The sequence below is a fragment of the Sapajus apella genome, unplaced genomic scaffold, assembly GCF_009761245.1.
Source record: "Sapajus apella isolate SASKATOON/1434 unplaced genomic scaffold, GSC_monkey_1.0 scaffold38, whole genome shotgun sequence".
Classification (NCBI taxonomy): Eukaryota; Metazoa; Chordata; class Mammalia; order Primates; family Cebidae; genus Sapajus; species Sapajus apella.
The window spans coordinates 6,451,060-6,472,363 of NW_022436978.1; the positions used below are offsets into that span (position 1 = coordinate 6,451,060).

The 21,304-nt window shown below is 37.8% G+C and overlaps 1 protein-coding gene and 1 pseudogene across 1 annotated transcript in view; both read left to right on the forward strand.

Annotated features, from left to right (window-relative positions):
- Positions 1-20,823, forward strand: part of PPP1R2 (protein phosphatase 1 regulatory inhibitor subunit 2) — a 28,488-nt gene extending 7,665 nt beyond the window's left edge. The window contains exons 2-6 of the mRNA XM_032298197.1: positions 4,764-4,871; positions 10,475-10,552; positions 11,558-11,652; positions 17,731-17,898; positions 20,040-20,823. Coding sequence (XP_032154088.1) covers positions 4,764-4,871; positions 10,475-10,552; positions 11,558-11,652; positions 17,731-17,898; positions 20,040-20,086 — 496 coding nt within the window. The 3' untranslated portion in view covers positions 20,087-20,823. The remainder of the gene's footprint in view (positions 1-4,763; positions 4,872-10,474; positions 10,553-11,557; positions 11,653-17,730; positions 17,899-20,039) is intronic.
- On the forward strand, positions 12,113-12,253 carry LOC116565086 (annotated as a pseudogene).
- Positions 20,824-21,304: the final 481 nt, after the last annotated feature.

Below are 21,304 nucleotides of genomic sequence, written 5' to 3' on the forward strand. Positions count from 1 at the left end.
TATCAGCTCACTGCAACCTCTGCCTCCTGGGTTCAAGCGATTCTTCCGCTTCAGCCTCCCCAGTAGCTGAGACCCTAGGCACGTACCACGGCGCCCAGCTAATTTTTTTGTATTTTTAGTAGAGGGGTGGTTTCACCGTGTTAGCCAGGGTGGTCTCCATCTCTTGACCTCGTGATCCACCTGCCTTGGCCTTCCAAAGTGCTGGGATTACATATATATATTTTTTAATGTTTTGATAGCTTATACATATTTATATGTATTATACAAAGAAAAGAATATGCAGAAATCAAAATTATGAATGCTTGAGGGTGTTGGGATTGTATTCAATTTTGTTTTTAATTTCAAGAAAACAATTTCTCCTTGTGTTCTGTAGTTCTTTTTCTTCTATTCTTATCTTGCAAAAAATATTTACAGGGTGTGGAGTTCTCTTCTCTTCCCCGTAGAGATACTTTTCAAACTCCAAAAGTCTGCCCTCATTCTTTTTTTATCCTAAGCCAGGATGATCAATTGTCTTTTTTTTTTTTTTTGAAACGGAGTTTTGCTCTTGTCACCCAGGCTGGGGAGCAGTGGTGTGATCTCAGCTCACCACTGCAACCTCTGCCTCCTGGGTGCAAGCAATTCTCCAGCCTCAACCTCCCGAGTAGATGGGATTACAGGCACACGCCACCACACCCAGCTAATTTTTATATTTTAGCAGAAAGGAGGTTTCACGGGGTTGGCTAGGCCGGTCTCGAACTCTTGACCTCAGGTGATCTGCCCACCTCCTAAATTGTCATTTTTAATTCAATATTGTTAATATTGTTTGGGAAATAACTTGTTTTACTCTGAGATTAGGATGTACCCAGAAAGAACATTATTAATATGTGTTTATTTTAAAAATATTTAATTATAATGTAATACATACAGAAAATCATATTAAGTATAAATTAAAAGTGTCAGAAATTATTACTAAAGCAGACACTGGCTGGGTTGTGTCTCACACCTATAATCCCCGAACTTTTTTTTTTTTTTTTAAGAGACATGGTCTCCCTGTGTTGCCCAGGTCGATCTCAAACTCCTGGGCTCCAGTGATACTCCCATCTTGGCCTCCCAAAGTGTTGGGATTTATAGGCATGAGCCACTGTGCCCAGCCTCCCCAAAGCTTAACTACTAGTAGCCTCCTGTTGACTGGAAACCTTACAGATAACATAAACAATTGATTAACTACATGTTTTGTATTATGTGCTGTTACTGTATTCTTAGAGTACAGTAAGCTAGAGAAAATAAAATGTCAAGAAAGTCATAAGGAAAATACATTTACTGTTCAGTAAGTGGAAGAGGATCATCATAAAGATCTTTATCCTGGTGGTCTTCACAGTGAATAGGCTGAGGAGGAAGAAGAGGGATTGGTCGCACTGTCTCAGGGGTGTTAGAGGAAATGGAAGGAGAGGCAGCCTCACTTGGTGTAGCTTTATGAAAATGCATCATAATTTCTGCATAACTTTTGTGCTTTTCATTTCTCTTAAAATGTTTCTGTGTGGTACTAATAATCTTCCTTCTACTGTTTAGTTTCAGTGTCCACATCATAAAAGGGTCCCTGTGTAAAATAAGTAAAGCATTCTCAAATAGTCAGAACTCTTTGTTGAACTGTAATGTCAATTTGTTTCCTGGTTTTGCTGCTTCTGCATATTATTCCTTATCATCTGGTACTGATTCAGAACACTCATCTCTATCAAGTCATCTGTCAATTCCTCTGGTGTGATGTCAGTTAGCTCTTGAATTTCAAGATCCATATCTAGAAACCCTTTACCCCACCAAATAATTCACAATCTCATTATTTCCTTAATTGGCCCTGTCTTAAATCTTGTGGAGTCATTCATAACATCTGGTTACAGTTTTCTCCAGCAGGAATTCATTGTTTCAGGCTTGACAGCTTTCATAGCTTTTTCTGTAACAACAATGGCATATGCGGTGGTGTAATCCTTCCAGACTTTCATGATGTTCTTTGTGAGGGTTGGCAGTCGTTTCCATAGAGCAGGGATCCCCAAACCTCAGGCCATGTGGCAGGTGCCTGAGCTCCGCCTCCTGTCAGATCAATGGTGGCATTAGATTCTCATAGGAGTGCAAACCGTATTGTGAACTATGCATGTAAGGGATCTAGGCTGCCCACTCCGTATGAAAATCTAATGCCTGATGATCTGAGGTGGAACAGTTTCAACCTGAAACCACCCTGCCATGCAAAAATTGTCTTCCACAAAACTGCTCCTTAGTGCCAAAAAGTTTGGGTACCACTGAATAGACTACCGTGTGTACTGAGTCTTAAAGGTCCTCTGTGACCTCCTGATCTAGAAGTTAAATTAGAGATGTTGTGTTTGGGGACAGGTAAACCACCTTGACACCTTCCATGTTGAAATCATAGGGTTCACAGAGCTCTAGGTGACCAGAGAGAGACATTGTCCAGAATCAAAACAACTTTAAAAGACAGTTTACTGCCAGGCATGTGGCTTGCGCCTACAGCCCCAGCTGCTCAGGTGAGCTCAGATGCAGCCAGATCACTTAAGCCCAGGAGTTCGAGGCTTCAGTGAGCTATGATTATGCCACTTTACCCCAACTTGGGGTGACAGAGTTGAGACCCAGTCTATTTAAAAAAAGAGAGAAATTCTGACACATGCTACAACATGAATGAACCTTGAAGACATTATGCTTAGTGAAATAAGCCAGTTACAAAAGAACAAATACTTTGTTTATGTGAGGTATCTAGAGTAGTCACATTTAAAGAGACAGAAAGTAGAATGGTGGTTGCCAGGTCTGGGGGCTGGGGACAGTGGGGAGTTAGTACTTAATGAGTACAGTTTCAGTTGAGGAAGATGAAAAAGTTCTGGAGATGGATAGTGGTGATGCTTGCACAATGATGTGAATGTTCTTAACTCCATAGAATTGTACACTTCATAATGACTAGTGCTGCAGCAGCACATACACTAAAATTGGAATGATACAGAAATGATTGACATAAAAACAAAAAGGTTAAAACGGTGAATTTTATATATGACCACAATTTTAAAAAATAAAAAAATGCTTAATCTGAAATGGGAACACTGTGGGTATGTTAGGGTAGAAAGCAAAAGAATATGAAGTCACCTGCCCGGAGTAGGCCTGTGTAATTTTTAAGGTAACTCATCAAACTTTTTTTGAGAGTATAGAGAAGGGAATATGATGCTGAAATGTTAAGTATGTTATTCCTAAAGGATATTTCAGGATCTGAGAAATTGAAAATACCTACAGTGAAACCACCAGTTTAGACCAAATGTAGAAAGGATGATTTAAATCAGTGTAACATTTACATTGATTCTTTTTAAAGCAGGTTTTTTCCAAGTATATATACTAAGTAACAAACTGTATAGGCAACAAAATAATGTTGGCTTGTGGAAGGGTCTGAGGTCTTTTTTAATGAGTATATAAGAATTTAAAATTAAAACATTTAATTATTGAGCACCTTAATAGTTGTGCAAATACTTCATGGAATGAAATTTAACAGTTGTTTCCAAAGTACTTATAGGGCAGGCACGGTAGCTCACGCCTGTAGTCCCAGCACCCTGGGTGGCGGAGACGGGCAGATCACATAAGGTCAGGAGTTTGAGACCAGCCTTACCAACATGGTGAAACCCCCGTCTCTACTAAAATTACAAAATTAGCAGGGCATGGTGTCAAGCGCCTGTAATCCCAGCTACTGGGGAGACTGAGGCAGGAGAATTGCTTGAACCCAGGTGTTGGAGGTTGCGGGTGAGCCAAGATTGCGCGGTTGCACTCCAGCCTGGGTGACAAGAGCAAAACTCTGTCTCAGAAAACAAAAATAATGGCCATGCCTGGTGGCTCACACCTGTAATCTCAGCACTTTGGGAGACCAAGGTGGGCGGATGACGAGGTCAGGAGTTCAAGACCAGCCTTGCCAACATGAAGAAACCCCATCTCTACTAAAAATACAAAAATTAGCTAGATGTGATAGTATGCGCCTGTAATCCCAGCTACTCAGGAGCTGAGGCAGAAGAATTACTTGAACCCAGGAAGTGGAGGTTGCAGTGAGCCAAGATCATGCCACTGCACTCCAGCCTGGGCAACACAGTGAAACTCTGTCTAAAAAATAATAATAATAGAGTGAGACTCTGTCTCAAAATAATAATTAATAAATAAAATACTTATAGAGAACTTCTATTGCTTTGCAAGTAAATCTGAGTACACTATTTCTGAGCAAACCTTTATTTTTCTAGATTAGAAATAAACAGAGTTGTAATTTATTTGCAATCTAATGATTTAGTGTTATCTGAGTTTGATGAAGTTTTCTCTGTAGTTTTATGCTTTGAATCTTTATGTTTTAAATAACAGATATCCCAGAAACAAATTATATCAAGGAAATATTCCTGTTGTGTTTTTTACCGGTTACTGGTATATAGATGAAAAATGCCTGTTGACATCAGGGAATGTATGGATTTTGATTTGCATTATTAATTCTATAGGCCAAATATAGTAGTGTTTTGAATGCCTGATATAGATACTAAATACCATGTTTCAAATATGTGGTCACTAATTGTTCTGCATTTACTGACATTTTATTGTAGTTTCTTAATGGTTTTTACCCTGAGTCAGCTTCTATTCCAAGAAATTACATGGGAAAATAGAGGTTAGCCATCAAATAGAAGTTGAAATGTGAAATTTGGACATTTGTGAATTTTGATGTCAAGTTTTCTTTTTTCCACATTGGGAAAAATGTTTTTTCTTTTTAATTTTAGCAAAAAATCCCAGAAGTGGGATGAAATGAACATCTTGGCGACATATCATCCAGCAGACAAAGACTATGGTTTAATGAAAATAGATGAACCAAGCACACCTTACCATAGGTAATGTTGCATAGGCATCATTTCTCTTGTGACTTATTCCATTTTGCATTTAATATGAGCTTCTGTATAACGGCCTATTTGAATTTGTTTTATTCTAGATTTGTTACTGGAGCACTAGTCAATTCAATAACCTAACTGCAATTTTTTTAGTAATAGTATAAGTGATGTGTAACTTTAAAATTGTGTAACCCATTTCATACATTATAATTATAGTAGTAAATGTTTATTTGTTGCACCTCAGTGGTTGCTAGTTACTAATGGTGCACATAGACTAGTTTAACTTCCTTGAAATGCCAATGAGATAGGGGCTTGTTTGCTTCCCAAATAGAAATCTGGGGTTTACCCAGTCTCTTTGCAGAGAAGCATAACTGCATGGTTGGTAACTCTTTTGTAACCCACTGAAAGATAGGTGTTTATGTCTTTATTTTTTAACTTAATGTAATATTGTTGTTCAGATATTTATGTGTAATTTTTGGCAATTTCAAATCTCAGAATTTTCTAAATGAATTGTGAAATTACATTATGCAGCAGTAACCAGTATGAAGACAAAAACAACGCAGTAAGCATTATGAGAAGATGAAGATTCTAAATTAGTATAGATATCTAATTAAGGTAATACCTTAGGCTGGGTGCTGTGGCTCATGCCTCTAATCCCAGCACTTTGGGAGGCCAAGGCAGGCAGATCATCTGAGGTCAGGAGTTCAAGACCAGCCTGGCCAACATGGTGAAACCGAGTCTCTACTAAAAAAAAAAAAAAAAAAATTAGCCGGACATGGTGGCAGCACCTGTAATCCCAGCTACTCAGGAGACTGAGGCAGGAGAATGTCTTGAACCCAGGAGGTGGAGGTTGCAGTGAGCCAAGATTGCACCATTTTACTCCAGCCTGGGCAACAAGAACAAAACTCCGCCTCAAAAAGAAAAAATAAAAGAAAATACCTTGGCTGGGCATGGTGGCGCATGCCTGTAATCCCAGCACTTTGAGGTTACAGAGGCAGAGGTAGGAGAATTGCTCCAGGCCAGGAAATCAAGACCAGCCTAAGTAACATAGCGAAACTCTCTCTCTACCAAAAATAAAATAAAATTAAATAAGTTATTCCTTACCTAACTTGCATTGAAAAAATAAAAGATTTCCAGGATTAAAATATTTTGTTATTGAAATAAGATAGCATAAATCCAGAAGTTACTGTTAAAATAGAGTTAACTGCAGTTTCCATTTGTTCTGTAATGAAAGAATAAAGAGTTAAGAACTATATTTTAAATCAGTGGGTGAAAACTTTAGAAGATAATTACTAACAAAAATAAAGAGTAAAAACAAACATGAAGATATTAAAGATTGTGACGAGGGTAAAAAAAATAATGAAATAGATACAGATGCTAAAACTCAATACTAATGATATTTGAGTGAAGAAATACACATTTTTTGTGGTATATTTGTATATACCATGGAATGTATATAAAAATGAACAAAATAATGGCATTCACAACAACCTGGTTGGAGTTGGAGACCATTATTCTAAGTGAAGTAACCCAGGAATGGAAAACCAGACATATTTTTTCACTTGTTAGCGGGAGCTAAGCTATGAGGACACAAAGGCATAAGAATGATACAGTGGAGTTTGGGGATGGGGGTGGGAGGGTAGAGAGGGATAAAAGACTACACATTGGGTATAGTGTACAGTGCTCTGGTGGTGGGTGCACCAAAACCTCAGAAATCACCACTAAAGAGCTTATCCATGTAACCAGACATCACTTGTTCCCCAAAAACCTATTGAAATAAAAATAAATAAATAAATCGAGGGGAGGAAAAACAATAAAATTACAATTAGTTAAAATGAATACACATGTTAAAAACAAGTTTATATTCTTATTTTTCTCCTAAATTGCAGGTATATACTTTAAGACATATCTTTAAAAAAAAAAAAAAAAAAAAAGATACAGGACCTCACTATGTTGCCCAGTGCAGTGGCTATTGACCGGCACCATCATAGCACACTACAGCCTGGAACTCCTGGCTCACATGATCCTCCATCCTCTGCCTCCCAAGTAGCTGAGACTATGGGCACACACCACCATGTCCAACTTCTAAAACGTATCTTAAAACCTTTATTGTACTAGCATCCAAAATCAGAGCGTTCTTTCTTTTTAATAAATGTAATGGCCATCCCTTGCTCACTTGTGTTAGTTGGGGATAACTATCCTAAAAGAATTAAGATCAGGCATGATTTAAAAAAATAGTTGGGGGGCGGCGGGGCCTCGCAGCTCTGCAGCCTCGTCAGGCTCAGTCCCCTCCCGAAAAAAAAAAAAATAGTTGAGGCCAGGTATAGTGGCTTAATATCTGTAATCTCAGCACTTTGGGAGCCTGAATCAGGAGGATCACTTAGCCTCCCATAGAGCTTTTTTTTTTTTTTTTTTTTGGGACAGAGTCTCATTGTGTCTCCCAGGCTGTAGTGCAGTAGCATGATCTTGGCTCACTGCAATCTCCACCTCCCAGGCTAAAGAGATTCTTGTGCCTCAGCCTCCTGAGTAGCTGGGATTATAGGCACCCACTACCTCACCTGGCTAAATTTTATATTTTTAGTAGAGACGGTTTTGCTGTGATAGCCAAGCTGGTCTGGAACTCCTGACCCCAAGTGAACCACCCACCTCAGCCTTCCAATTTGCTGGGATTACAGGCAAGAGCCACCATGCCCATCCCCTAAGAACTCTTGCCTAGGACTTCAAGACCAGCCTGGACAACAGAGTGGGACTCCCATCTCTACAAAAAATTTAAAAACAAAAACAAAACTGGCCAGGCGCAGTGGCTCACGCCAGTAATCCCAGCACTTAGAGATGCTGAGTTGGGCTGTTTAGCTGAGGTCAGGAGTTCAAGACCAGCCTGGCCAACATGGTGAAACCCCATCTCTACTGAAAATACCAAAACATATCCAGGCATGGTGGTGGGAGCCTGTAATCCCAGCTGCTTGGGAGGCTGATGCAGGAGAATTGCTTGAACCTGGTAGGTGGAGGTTGCAGTGAGCCGAGATTGCACCATTGCACTCCAGCCTGGGCAACCAGAGTGAAACTCTGTCTCAGGAAAAAAAAAAAAAATTATCCAGAGGTGGTGGTGTGTGCTTGTAGTCCCAGCTCCCCAGGAGCCTGAGGCAGGAGGTTGTTTGAGCCCAGGAGGTTGAAGCTGCAGTTAGCCATGATCATAGCATTCCAGCCTGGTTGACAGACGGAGACTTGCCTCTAAATAAACAGGAAAAAAAAAAAAGATTTTTCTTTTTCTTTTTTTTTTTTTGAAACGGAGTCTTCCTCTGTTGCCCAGGCTGGAGTGCAGTGGCGCGATCTCCGCCCCAGGGGTTCTCCTGCCTCAGCCTCTGAGTAGCTGGGATTACAGGTGCCCACCACCACCCCCCCCGCTAATTTTTGTGTTTTTAGTAGAGACGGGATTTCACCATGTTGGTCAGGCTGGTCTCAAACTCCTGACCTTGTTGCCCGCCTGGGCCTCCCAAAGTGCCGGGATTACAGGCATGAGCCACCGTGCCTGGCCAGAAAAAAAAGATTTTCAAAATAGCTATAGTCATTATTTTTTGACTTTTATAAATATAATTTGAATGGTAGATATTTGCCATTCGAATAACCAGAAAAGTTATTTGGTCCCTAAGTAATTGAGGCTATGTGTATGCAGAGATACATGTGCTCTGCTTTTATCAGCTCAGTGCTTGGTTTTATCATTTCCTTCCATGGCTTTTTTTTTTTTTTTTTTTTTTCTTTTGGAGAGTTTTATTTGGCCAGGCATGGTGGTTCATACTTGTAATCCCAGCACGTTAGGAGGCTGAGGCGGGAAGATTGCTTGAGCTCAGGAATTGGAGACAAGTCTGGGCATCATAAAGAGTCCCCATCTTTACGAAAAATAAAAAGAGTTAAGCCAGGAATGGTAACACATGCTGTATTCCCAGCTACACCAGAGGCTTAGGTGGGAGTATCACTTGAGCCCGAGAAATTGAGACTGTAGTTAGCCGTGATGGTGCCACTGCACTGCTGGGTGACAGAGTAAGACCCTATCTCAAAGAAAAAAAAAGTTATATTTAACTGAAGATGCTTTTTATAGAAACACGTCTTATTACCTAAGAATCTCACAGTTAGTATATAAGAAATTATTGTTTTAGATACAGGTACATATATAAACATAATTCAGCAGTAAATTTTATAACTAGAATTTTTCTGTAGAACAGTTCTATAAATTAACAAAATGTTTATTTTACCCTTCTCTGCTTAATTAAGCTCAATAACATAGATCAGTTTATGTCAACTTCCCTTAGAAAAAAGAACATCATCTAAACTGTAGGACTTAATTTATCACCTTAATTAATCAGGAAATGTATAAACTGGCAGTATTTTATAAGTAGCTGAGTTCTGCTTTATATACTTTCCAGTGGCTAAGACTTAAGGATGCCCATTTTTGCACTGAAGTGGGGAGCAAATGTTTCATTAGAGGGTAGAGTGAGAAAGCTAAATAGCTTTTAAACTTCTGAATTAGGCCTTTAGGATCTAATTTTGTTATTTTACCCAGTCTCGTATCTGCATAGATCATCTGTCTGTATCTTAAGATAGATGTAGAAATGCATGTTCTAAAACCAGACAGAATTTACTTTGCATTACTTGTTCCCTCCCACTGGATGGAATAATTGGAACTTTGAATTCCCCGCCACCCCAGGTCATTTGTGTTTTCAGTACAGTTGTTCCTCATTATCCATGGAGGTTTCAAAACCTCCCTCAGATACCAAAATCCTCCGATACTCAAGTGTCTCTGATATAAAATGGCATTGTAGATGTATATCATCTATGCATATCCTCCTGTATACTTTAAATCATCTCTGTGTTACTTATATTACCTAATAAAATGTAAATATTATGCAAACAGGTGTTACACACTGTATTGTTTAGGGAATAATGATAAGAAAAAAGTCTACATGTTTAGTACAGATGAAATTTTTCTTTTCTTCGGCTATTTTCTTTCCTTTTTTTTTTTTTTTTTTTTTTTTTGAGACAGTTTCGCTCTTGTTACCCAGGCTGGAGTGCAATGGCCCGATCTCGGCTCACCGCAACCTCCGCCTCCTGGGTTCAAGCAATTCTCCTGCCTCAGCCTCCCGAGTAGCTGGGACTATAGGCATGTGCTACCATGCCCAGCTAATTTTTTGTATTTTTAGTAGAGACAGGGTTTTACCATGTTGACCAGGATGGTCTCGATCTCTTGACCTCGCGATCCACCCACCTCAGCCTCCCAAAGTGCTGGGATTATAGGCGTGAGCCACCACGCCCGGCCCTCTCCTGCTATTTTCAATCCATAGTTGGTTGAATTCATTAATGTGGATTCCGTGGATATGTCAGGCAGACTGTATGCTTTTCTCTTAATCATTTGGAGTCTTTTCATGATTGGGTGCTGTACTTTTAAGTATTTGTATTCAATAGGAATGATTTAAAGTTAAACCTCAAAGATTTAACAACAGCTATAAATATACTGATATGTTAAGTAGGTTGGTAGAATTGTTTTTCTACCTTGTTTTTGTGGCTGAAAATTTATGTTTCAGGTATTAATTACAATGTGCTTGTCATACTAGTATGATGGGTGATGATGAAGATGCGTGTAGTGATACAGAGACCACTGAAGCCATGGCACCAGATGTCTTAGCCAAGAAGTAAGTACTAATGACTGTAACACATTTCACTTACGCGGTTTTTAATTGTGCAGAGTTAGAAGCATTTTACATTGCTTTCCCTATGTAAGTGTAAATAAAAGGCTGTTTATCAAAATGTTTTATGCCAACTTCTTTTCCCCTTTTTCCCCTTTTTTCACCCTCTGAGTCACCAACTTTTTTATACTCTTGTCTCTTAATTAAAATAAAGGTATGTAGGTGGCAAGAAGACCAGAGTACATGAACACAGGATTCCCTGTGGATATTTTTCTTTGTTTTTTTGAGACAGAGTCTCACTTGGTCATTGAGGCTGGAGTTCAGTGCTATGATCTTGACTCACTGCAACCTTTACCTCCCAGGTTCAAGCAATTCTCATGCCTCAGCCTCCCCAGTAGTAGCTGGGATTACAGGCGCATGCCACCACGCCTGGCTAATTTTTGTATTTTTAGTAGAGACGAGGTTTTGCCATATTGGCCAGGCTGATCTCGAACTCCTGACCTCAAGAGGTCTGCTGGCCTCAGCTTCCCAAAGTTCTGGGATTACAGGCGTGAACGACCGAGCCTGGCCCCTGCCTCCTGTTTTTAGAGGTAGCAGTGAGAAAGGCAAAAATAAGTTAATTCATAAAAGCTCTCTTCCTTTGCTACTTATTGACCTCTAGCACCCATTCCACTGTTATTGTTGCTTACTGGTTTCTATGCCCATTTCTACTTTTTTTGTTGTTGAGACAGTCTTGTTCTGTCACTCAGATTGGAGTGCAGAGGCACAATTACAACTTCAAACTACTGGGCTTAACCAGTCCTCCCACCTCGGCCTTCTGAGTATCTAGGACTACAGGTGTGCACTACCATGCCCAGCCCATTGCTGCTCTCTTGCTTTTGATTTTCCTCATCAGGTTATAGCTAGCACATAAATGATCTTTAGGTGTTTTTGTAAGAGTTAACAGTTAAATAAGACTCTTCAATAATATCAGCATATCACTTAATTTATTTGTACATGATTGTTACATAGATTAGCTGCTGCTGAAGGCTTGGAGCCTAAGTATCGGATTCAGGAACAAGAAAGCAGTGGAGACGAGGATAGTGACCTCTCACCTGAAGAACGAGGTAGTTGATTTCCTTTACTGCTTTCAGCATGATGCTAATAGTTTTTGCTAAGATAAATCTGTTATTTGGAAGATTGGCAAATGGTTTTCATTTTGGGGACACAGAGGGGAGGAAAATGAAAGCAGTCTTTATAATTCAGATACTATTTTGTGTTTTGTTGTATAGTAGTTTTTTACCCCTGATTTCGAGAATATGGGGAAGTATTACCATGTTTAAAGTAATTATAGGTATTATTTTCTTTGTACTTTTTAGTGCAGAGTAGATAGTAAATACTTCTTAAATCAGTGCTTTTTAAGTCATTGAGTGTTTGGATGGTCTTAAAGTACATAGCTGAAAGAGCTAATTGCCCAATTGCTTATACTTTTTCTGTTAGACAGTGGTGCAGCATACCAAATGAACCAAGATGATCAGAGGCAGTGTAAAGGTCTTTATTAGATCTTATCAATGAAAAGGAGCAGTAGTGTCCTAGGAAAGGAGATGGAGACAGCCCTCCCCTTAACAGGGATGGAAGAGGGTCTTTTAGGCCATTCAGCACATACACATTTAAGGCATTGCTGCCTGCTCATGTTTTCTGTTTTCACAAGTAAAGGTGCTTATTTATGGAGGCTGGGAGAGAAGGAATGTATCTTATCTTGTTGCATTTTAATACTTTTTGATTCATGTGAATGTAAAATGTAACTTTTTTTTTTTTTTTTTTTTTAGATGGAGTCTTGCTGTGTTGCCCAGGCTAGAATGCAGTGGCGCCATCTTGGGTCACTGCAGCCTCCGCCTCCTGGGTTCAAGTGATTCTCCTGCCTTAGCCTCCCAAGTAGCTGGGATTACAGGTTCCTGCTACCGTGCCCAGCTAATTTTTTTGTAGTTTTAGTGGAGATGGGGTTTCACCATGTTGGCCAGGCTGGTCTCGAACTCCTGACCTCGAGCTCTCCACCCACCTCCGGCTTCCAAAGTGTTGGGATTACAGGCGTGAGCCACCACACCCAGCATGTATAATCTTTTTAGGAATTTAAAAATTGTGTATAGCTTATTTGCAACTATTTTTAAAGGAAAATCCAAGCCTATGGATAGAGGGGAAAGATATAAGAAAAGCACATACAAAAAAGGAAGAAGAAAATACAGTAGAAACCTACTTGAAGTTTTGCAGTGTAGGGACTACCTATCTATACTATACCTATACAGTGAAGAAGTTGAGAAACTTTAGAATGAAGGCTCCAGGATCTTTGTCATGTAGCTGCTAAGGTATCATTTGCTAGTCTTTCCTATTATTTTCAGAATATAGCCAGTTCAACAGAACTATGATGATCTGAGCCTAATACTTGTAGGAGAGTAATTTTACTTGTAGCATATTCTCAAGTTGTATTGTATCTCTTCAACTTTCAGAGACTTCCAGTTGATTTTTCCAAAATATATTCCAAAAGATCCTTGAAAAGTATTCCAAATAGAAATAGTTTCTGCAGTTTGTTTCCTTGTTACTCTCTAAAAACATGATCTATTGAGAATAAGGAATTTTTCATTAATATATACTGTCAGTTTTAACTGAGGGATGTTTCTCAAGTTGTAATTCCATGAGTCAACCAGCAGAGGGAGCCATTTGACTAATTATAATTTCATTAATTTCCATTGGTGGGGTTGTTATTGAATTATATAGATATTACATGGCTGGAAATTTGTTGTCTATTGACATTGGACAGCTTAGGGAGAAAAATTGTAACTCACAGCATAGCAATTAAGATTATTGTCTATGGAGACAGGCAAACCTAAGTTTGTGCTTCAGGTATGCCACTTGGCTAATTTGCTTACTTTCTCTGAGACTCAGTTTTATGATTTCTAAATTGAGAGCTGTAAAAATATTTTGGTGGCTATTAAATGAGTTAAAGCATTTAAAGCACTTAGCACTGATCTTGGTATATTGTGAGCACTCACTAAATATTAACTTTTAGCAACTTAATCAAGATATTCCCCCATAAAAAGTAAAAGTAGGTATAAAAAGTAATTCACTTATGTTCATATAAATAGTCTACCTTAACCTTTATCCCCATGAATAATACATAGTACTGCGTTATAATACATAGTATAATGTTAGTTGTAACTTAATAAAGAATCGTGTTGGTTGGATGGTTGGGTGTGGTGGCTGACGCCTGTAATCCCAGCACTTTCGGAGGCTGATGTTGGAGGATCGCTTGGGGTCTCTTGGGGCCAGGAGTTTGAACCATTTAATAGAGATGGCAAAACCAGAAATTAACCAGGTGTGGTGGTGCACGCCTGTAATCCCAGCTACTCAGGAGGCTGGGGCACAAGAATTGTTTGAACCTGGGAGGTGGTAGTTGCAGTCAGCCGGCATCACGCCACTGTACTCCAGCCTGGGTGACAGAGTGAGACTTGGTCTCAAAAAAAAAAAAAAGAAAGAATCACGATACATGGTTCGAAAAACACCGGCTCATACTGAGAAAATAATAGAACAAATGCACGATATATTATATATGTCCTAAAAACATTGAAAGTTGCTGGTGTGCCTTCAGAAAATAAAAACAAACCACAAAGAAATAATGAAAACATAAAGGAGGGAAATCAGAAATTTTAAACCAAGAACAGGGAATTCAGTTATAACTCAATTCCTTGTAACCATTTAAAAATGATATAAACAGGCCGGATGTGGTGGCTCATGCCTGTAATTCAAGCACTTTGGAGGCCAAGGCGGGCAGATCACCTGAGGTCGGGAGTTCAAGACCAGCCTGACCAACATGGTGAAACCCCATCTTTAAAAAAAAAAAAATGATATAAATAGTTGTGTACATGGCAGAATGTTTCCTGGATGTTCATAGACTTTACTGTTTAAACTGTGTAATTATAATTGTTGTTCTATCAAACAATAGACACAAACCAAGACTGCTGCCCTGGGCAAAATGGGCTATATAATCATCCTAACAACATCTTAAGTGAAAAAAACAGCCTGTACTTCAATGTGTGATTCAATTTTAGGAAATACATTTTTTAGAAAAAGTCTAGAGTTAATGTGGTTTTCAAAATCTAAAATTTATTTAATTCACTGGGCGTGGTGGCTCACGCCTGTAATCCCAGCACTTTGGGAGGCTGAGGTGGGCGGATCACCTGAGGTCAGGAGTTCAAGACCAGCCTGACCAATATGGTGAAACCCCATCTTTAAAGAAAAAAAAAAAATTAAAATTTATTTAATTCAACAGGTATTACACACCCATTTTACGTTAAAATATTGGGATTGTGATTTCCAAATGAGGAAATTGAGTGGTTTTTTTTTTTAAGTTTCTGCTATGAACCTGTATTATTTTTTAATGAGGAAAAGTGTTATCTTCTTTGTAAATTTACCTGTGGTAGTCAAGGCAATTAGAATCTGTTTTTTTTTGTTGTTGTTGTTGTTGTTGTTGTTGTTTTGAGACAGAGTTTTGCTCTCGTTTCCCAAGAAACAGTGATGCGATCTCAGCTCATTGCAACCTCCGCCTCCCAAGTTCAAGCGATTCTGCTGCCTCAAGCCTCCAAAGTAGTTGGGATTACAGGCACCTGCCACCATGCCCAGCTAATGTTTTATATTTTTAGTAAAGACAGGGTTTCACCATGTTGGCCAGGCTGGTCTCGAACTCCTGACCTCAGGATCCTGATCCACCCACCTTGGCCTCCCAAAGTGCTGGGATTACAGGGGTGAGCAACTGCACCCAGCCTTATTTTTATTTTTTAATATTGCTTTTACATTATCTGAATACTTGAACTGTATCACTGAAAATGAGTCATGATCATGATGGCTGGTTCAAGTATGACACTATTTACAACTAATTGATCACAGCTAGTTACAGATTTCTTGTTCCTTTTCCACTCCCCCTACTTCACTTGACTAGACTAAAGACATTTTTTTAGTTAGGAGAATTTGGTCTTTTTGTTGGTCTCTCTCCCCCTCCCTCCCCGCCCCCCCAGTTTTACTTCTCTCTATAAAATGTCATCCATCAAGAGCAAAACAAATCACAAAAGTTATTTATAAGTAGAAAAGAGAGATGCCTGGCAAGATTTTGGTAATTTGAAAGACGTGTTTATAGATTAATGAAATGGGTGTTAGTTTCAGAACTGTCTCTCTCTCAACCCAAGTAGAGGATGTAAAATGATCAGTGAGTAGTGACACAAACTTTTTTTTTTAAATATAAGTTTTAAAAATATAAGTATAGATGTTGTTTAAAACTTTTATGGAATTAGAGGACATTAAGAAAGTACTGGCCAGGTGCAGTGGCTCACATCTGTAACCCCAGCACTTTGGGAGACCAAGGCAGGCCAACTCCTGACTTGAGGTCAGGAGTTCAAGACCTTTCAAATTACCAAACATGGTGAAACCCCATCTCTACTAAAAAACAAAAAAGAAAGTACTTTGGAGGCCAGATGTGGTGGCACACACCTGTAGTTCCAGCTACTTGGGAGGCTGAGGCAGGAGGATTGCTTGAGCCCAGAAGTTGGAAGTAAGCCTGGTCAACAGTGAGATCTCATCTCTAAAAATTAAAATTAAAATAAAAGAAGAAAGTCCTTTAAGTAGCTTTATTGAGGGATATCTCTGCTTTTAAAAAAATAAATAAATACGTTTTCGAGATAGGATCTCGCTGTGTCAACCCAGGCTGGAGTGCAGTGGCATAGTCGTGGCTCACTGCAGCCTCAGTCTTCTAAGCTTAGCCAATCCTCCCATCTCAGCCTTCCCAATAACTGGGACCACAGTTGTGTACCACCATGCCCAGCTAATTTTTAAAATTTTTTGAAGAGCTAAGGTCTTGCCACGTTGCCCAGGCTGGTCTTGAACTCCTGAGATTACAGTCATGAGCCCCGGCATCCAACCTCTGTGCTTTTTTGTCATTGAAATGTTTTAATGAAATTTTTAATTAAACAACAGTGAAGCCAGGCACAGTTGCTTACGCCTGTAATCCCAGCACTTTTGGAGGCCTCGGTGGGCTGTTCAGCTGAGGTCAGGAGTTCAAGACCAGCCTGGCCAACATGGTGAAACCCCATCTCTACTAAAAATACAAAAATTAGCTGGGAGTGGTGGCACACGCCTATAATCCCAGCTACTTGGGAGGCTGAGGCAGGAGAATCGCTTGAACCCAGGAGGCTAAGTTTGCAGTGAGCCAAGATTGTGACATTGCACCCCAGTCTGGGCAACAAGAGTGAAACTCCATCTCAAAAAAAAAAAAAAAGAAAAGAAAAAAATATATATAAAACAATGGTGAATGATTTTAATGCTGTTCATTGATTAAATAGCTGGCAATTTTATATGGATCCCCCCTTTCTGGTTTTTGTTTTTGTTTTTTTTTTAATTTTCTAGTCTAAGAAAGTTAAAAACCTTAAAATTATTTATTCATAAGTAGTTGCTCTTTAAGGAGCAACTATTAATAAAATGTGATCAGTTTTGTTGAGTTGCTGCCAGCCTTATGTTTCTATGGTAAAGACTAAAATGAAAGAATAATTTGGAGTCACTTCACCATTCCGTTATAATAAGTTTTTCTTAAAATTACTCTGAAAATGAGGTTATGTTTTTAGCCAGCAGTGTCTTAAATCCTGGCAGTTTCTTAACAGATAAGAATTGTTTTAAAGGATTTTTTCTTAATTATAAAAATAGAAAATAACAAATTAAAACTACTTCATCGTTCCTTGACTCAGAATTAACCACTGTTAATTGCTGAGTCTTATTTTTCTCTGTGTGTCTGTATGTGACAGGCATTGTACATAATAAATATAGTATATGGTGTTGTAACTCGCTATTTTTTCACCATTCAACTCTTTCTGGACAATTCTCCCATATCTTTAAACTTTTTTCACAAATATAATTTCTAATGGCTGGATATATTTCTGTTCTTCCATCGAGATGACCTTGAGATGAATGCCAAATAATAAATATTTTAAATTCTACAGGCCCAGTGGTCTCTATTACAAACTACTTAACTCTGCCGTTGAACACAAAAGCAGCCTTAAGCATGACAAAAACAAATGAGCATGACTGTTTTAATAAAATGTTATTTATAAAATGGGCGTGGGCCAATCCTTGACATAAAACTTCCTAAGCTTACATTTTGCATCTTATAGAAAAAAAGCGACAATTTGAAATGAAAAGGAAGCTTCACTACAATGAAGGACTTAATATCAAACTAGCTAGACAATTAATTTCAAAAGACCTACATGATGATGATGAAGATGAAGAAATGTTAGAGACTGCAGATGGAGAAAGCATGAATACGGAAGAATCAAATCAAGGTTAGATGTTTCAAAATGTCACTGAGACTTTTGTAATGCTGTTCCTGGGATAATATACTTCATTTTGCTTTAAACTTGTAAAAAAAAAAAAAAAAAAAATTTTGCTGAGGTTCACTTTGTAATACCAAATGTTTCTAAAATGTTAACCACCGCGGCCAATTTCAGAATAATAAAGTTGTTATACCCAGAGTTGATTTGATTTTAGACCTTATGTTTTGTTATATGGCTTTTTTTATGGTTTACTTGCCTTTAGGCAAGGATGTTTGTCTTCATATTAAGCTATATTTTGTTTTGAATGTTTCAGGTCATGTTGCATTTGTCATAAGATCTAAAGTTTAAAAAGTTTTAAAGGAAACACGTTTTTAGTATGGAAGATTTGTTTTTACATCCCTTTAGTTACAAAGTATGTCATAGCTTTCCAGTGCTGTTGCTTTTGACTGTTGGATTGACAAGTTATTTGGCTGTTTTTATTTTGTTTTGTTTTAAAGTCTTGGACACCCAGTCCCCGCAGCCTAGCAACTCCTGATCTGTCATAGGAAATAGGTTTTATTTTTTAGGAACTGTTATTCTGGTATCTAATGAAGGTGAATCTTCTGCACCACTAATGAAGATTTTTTTTTTTAAATGCCAACTACCTACTTCTTGTACTTAAAACTTCATGCTTTTTAATGGAGGTGTAACTTGTTTTATTTGTGGTGCCTAGAATGGTTAAATGTTAGGAAAGTATATAATTGTTACCATTTTGGTAAGCATAGTATGAAATATGAATAATTCTATGATACAGCTTGATGAATCACTGTCTCATAGTGTCAGGATTACAATACTTTGTTATTCTATAATATGTTTTAGCCTTTTAGTCTATTTCATATAGCCTTTCATTTCCATTATATATTCTATTGTCTTTTGAACTTATGTTTAACTTGAGCAAACTTCATCTTAAGTAGTAGCGGTTACATGTTTCTCTTCTTTATTTAAAATCTGTTATCTACTTTTATTTTCATTTTTTATTTGTTAAAGAGGCAGAGTGTCACTGTGTTGGCCACGCTGGTCTGGAACTCCTGGCCTCAAGCATTTCTCCTGCCTCAGCCTCCCAAAGTGCTGATATTACAGCTGTGAGCCACCCTGCCCAGCCTGTTCACCATTTGTAAATTACCTAGCTCCTAATTGCCCTGAGGTCTGTGTTTCCCATTTTAGCTGTATGTTGATGATTTCTTTAGATGTATTCAACTAAATGTTTCTTTGATTATAGCTTTTCCGCAACTTTTCCTCAGATTTTCAATATCAGCTCTTAGGAACTAGGAATACATTTCATTTCCTGCTGGAAATTTGCACCAGTACTGCTATCACTGTGCCAGTTTAAAGGTTTTTGTGGTGGTGGTTGTTTTTTTTCTTCTTTTTTTTTTTTTTTTTTTTTTAATAACTGGCATTTTGACCATCTCTGCTTATAAGGTATTACATTTCACACATTTAGTACATAAATATATTTCTTTGTTTAAGTTTAATAGAGAATTAAAATTTTATATTCGCTCAGTGTCTGATTTTTCTTCACTGGAGATGAAGTACACCTTTCAAAGGAGTATATCCTGCTTAGCATTATAAAACCCACAAGAATAGGATAAGACTAGGGAAATTAGTACCTTATTTATCCCCTACCCTTTTTGGGCCCTTAACATTTTAACAGATTTTAAAGTCCCCAAGTTCTGTAGAACCCATTTGTTTTTGGGCAATGGCAGCCTCTTCCCTTGGCCCTTTTTTCCCCCCATTCACACATTTCATTGGAGAAAAATGACATGGAGGACTCTGAGGTAATATTTTATAGCTTTGAGGTAATAAATGTAAATCTTTTTATAGCTCTGGATATTTGAGTTGTCATAAACAATTACCTTTCCACTTGTGACTTACAGACAGACATGCTCAACCTGAAACCTGTTTGTTTTATCAGCAAGTAGACACTTCTGTTCTTTAGAATATTTAAGGGAGTATACAGATTCTTCCATTTCAGTCTAAATCAGCCTACATGAAATATACCTTATTTGTTTTAAATTTTTATATTTGCTTATCATCCATGCTAGTAGAAGAGAACTTCAGCCAGGGTTGACAATATATAACAAATTATGTTGACTTTTCTTTTATCTTTTCAGGGTCTACTGCAAGTGACCAACAGCAAAACAAATCACAAAGTTCATAGAAGAGATCATGCAACACTGCAATTGTTTGTTAAATATAAACCCTGTGACTATAATACATTGCTTCTTGTTCTCCACAAGTCATGACCTTAAGTACCAAAATGCATACCAGTTATTATATATTGCCAAGAATTAAATGATAACCCTAGAGACTGATTAGACTGAAAATGCCTAATTGATATATATATTCTTGTGCCTAGTACTTTACCACAAATACAGTATAATATCATCAGTCCAAAACTGCATTACTTTTGTAAAAACACTGGTTAATTTGTAAAAGATATTATATAGCTTTTTATGCTTTAGAGGTTAAACAATATCTTTGGGGGGGGAACTAATTTATTTTCATCATTCTTAATGTGGTGGTAGCTCTTATAAAGTTTGTTGATTTGTTGGTTTTTTTTTTGTTTTTTTTTTTAATCAAAAGCCAGTTGAACAACAGGATATATAGACTGATAAATATTCAGGCTGAATAGTATTTTAAAACTTGTCTTCAACTTGATTTGTCTGTTTAATTGAAAAGGATTATAAGAGTTACTGTTGCATTTTCTGACCTGCTACCTTTAAAATTTCTGTTGCACTTCTTCGTATTTACAGGGAAAGGACTGAACTTTTTCTCATTGAAACTAGCTTTTTTCCCCCACGAATAAATTATCAGGTTAAACTTGCAGTAATGTCTGCTCTGTTTTTTGTTTTATAATGTTTTTGGTACACTGGGCAGACTTCAGAGCAGTTTTTTTAAAAAATAAATATTCTAGTAGCTGTCTTAGCATTCCCTTTATATACCTGTCTTAACCTCCTGCTTTTATTTCCTACTCCTTTCCACGCGTACACACACAATCCTTTACCTTTTAAAGGATCATTAAGGTTGTCAAGACATTAGGAACCCTTTCTCTCACTCTTCTGTCATTTGCTGCAATATTGAAATTCTTATTTTGACCATCAATGCCTATTAATTATTTAATACATGAAGAAAATAGATTGAGTTAGCAGCAGTACTGTAGGTAGGAAATACAGTTTGATGAATTTCTAACCTCTCTGATTTGCAGCTTGCTAATTAAATTGCTATTTGTTTGTTTGGCTTAATTAGACTTAAGAAAACAACTAACTGAGGGGTGTTTTTGTTTTTTGAGGGTGTTTTTTTTTTTTTTTTTGCATGAGGAGAGAATTATATGTAACCAGTGATATGATTATTCCTGAATGTACAGACAGAAGTAAGC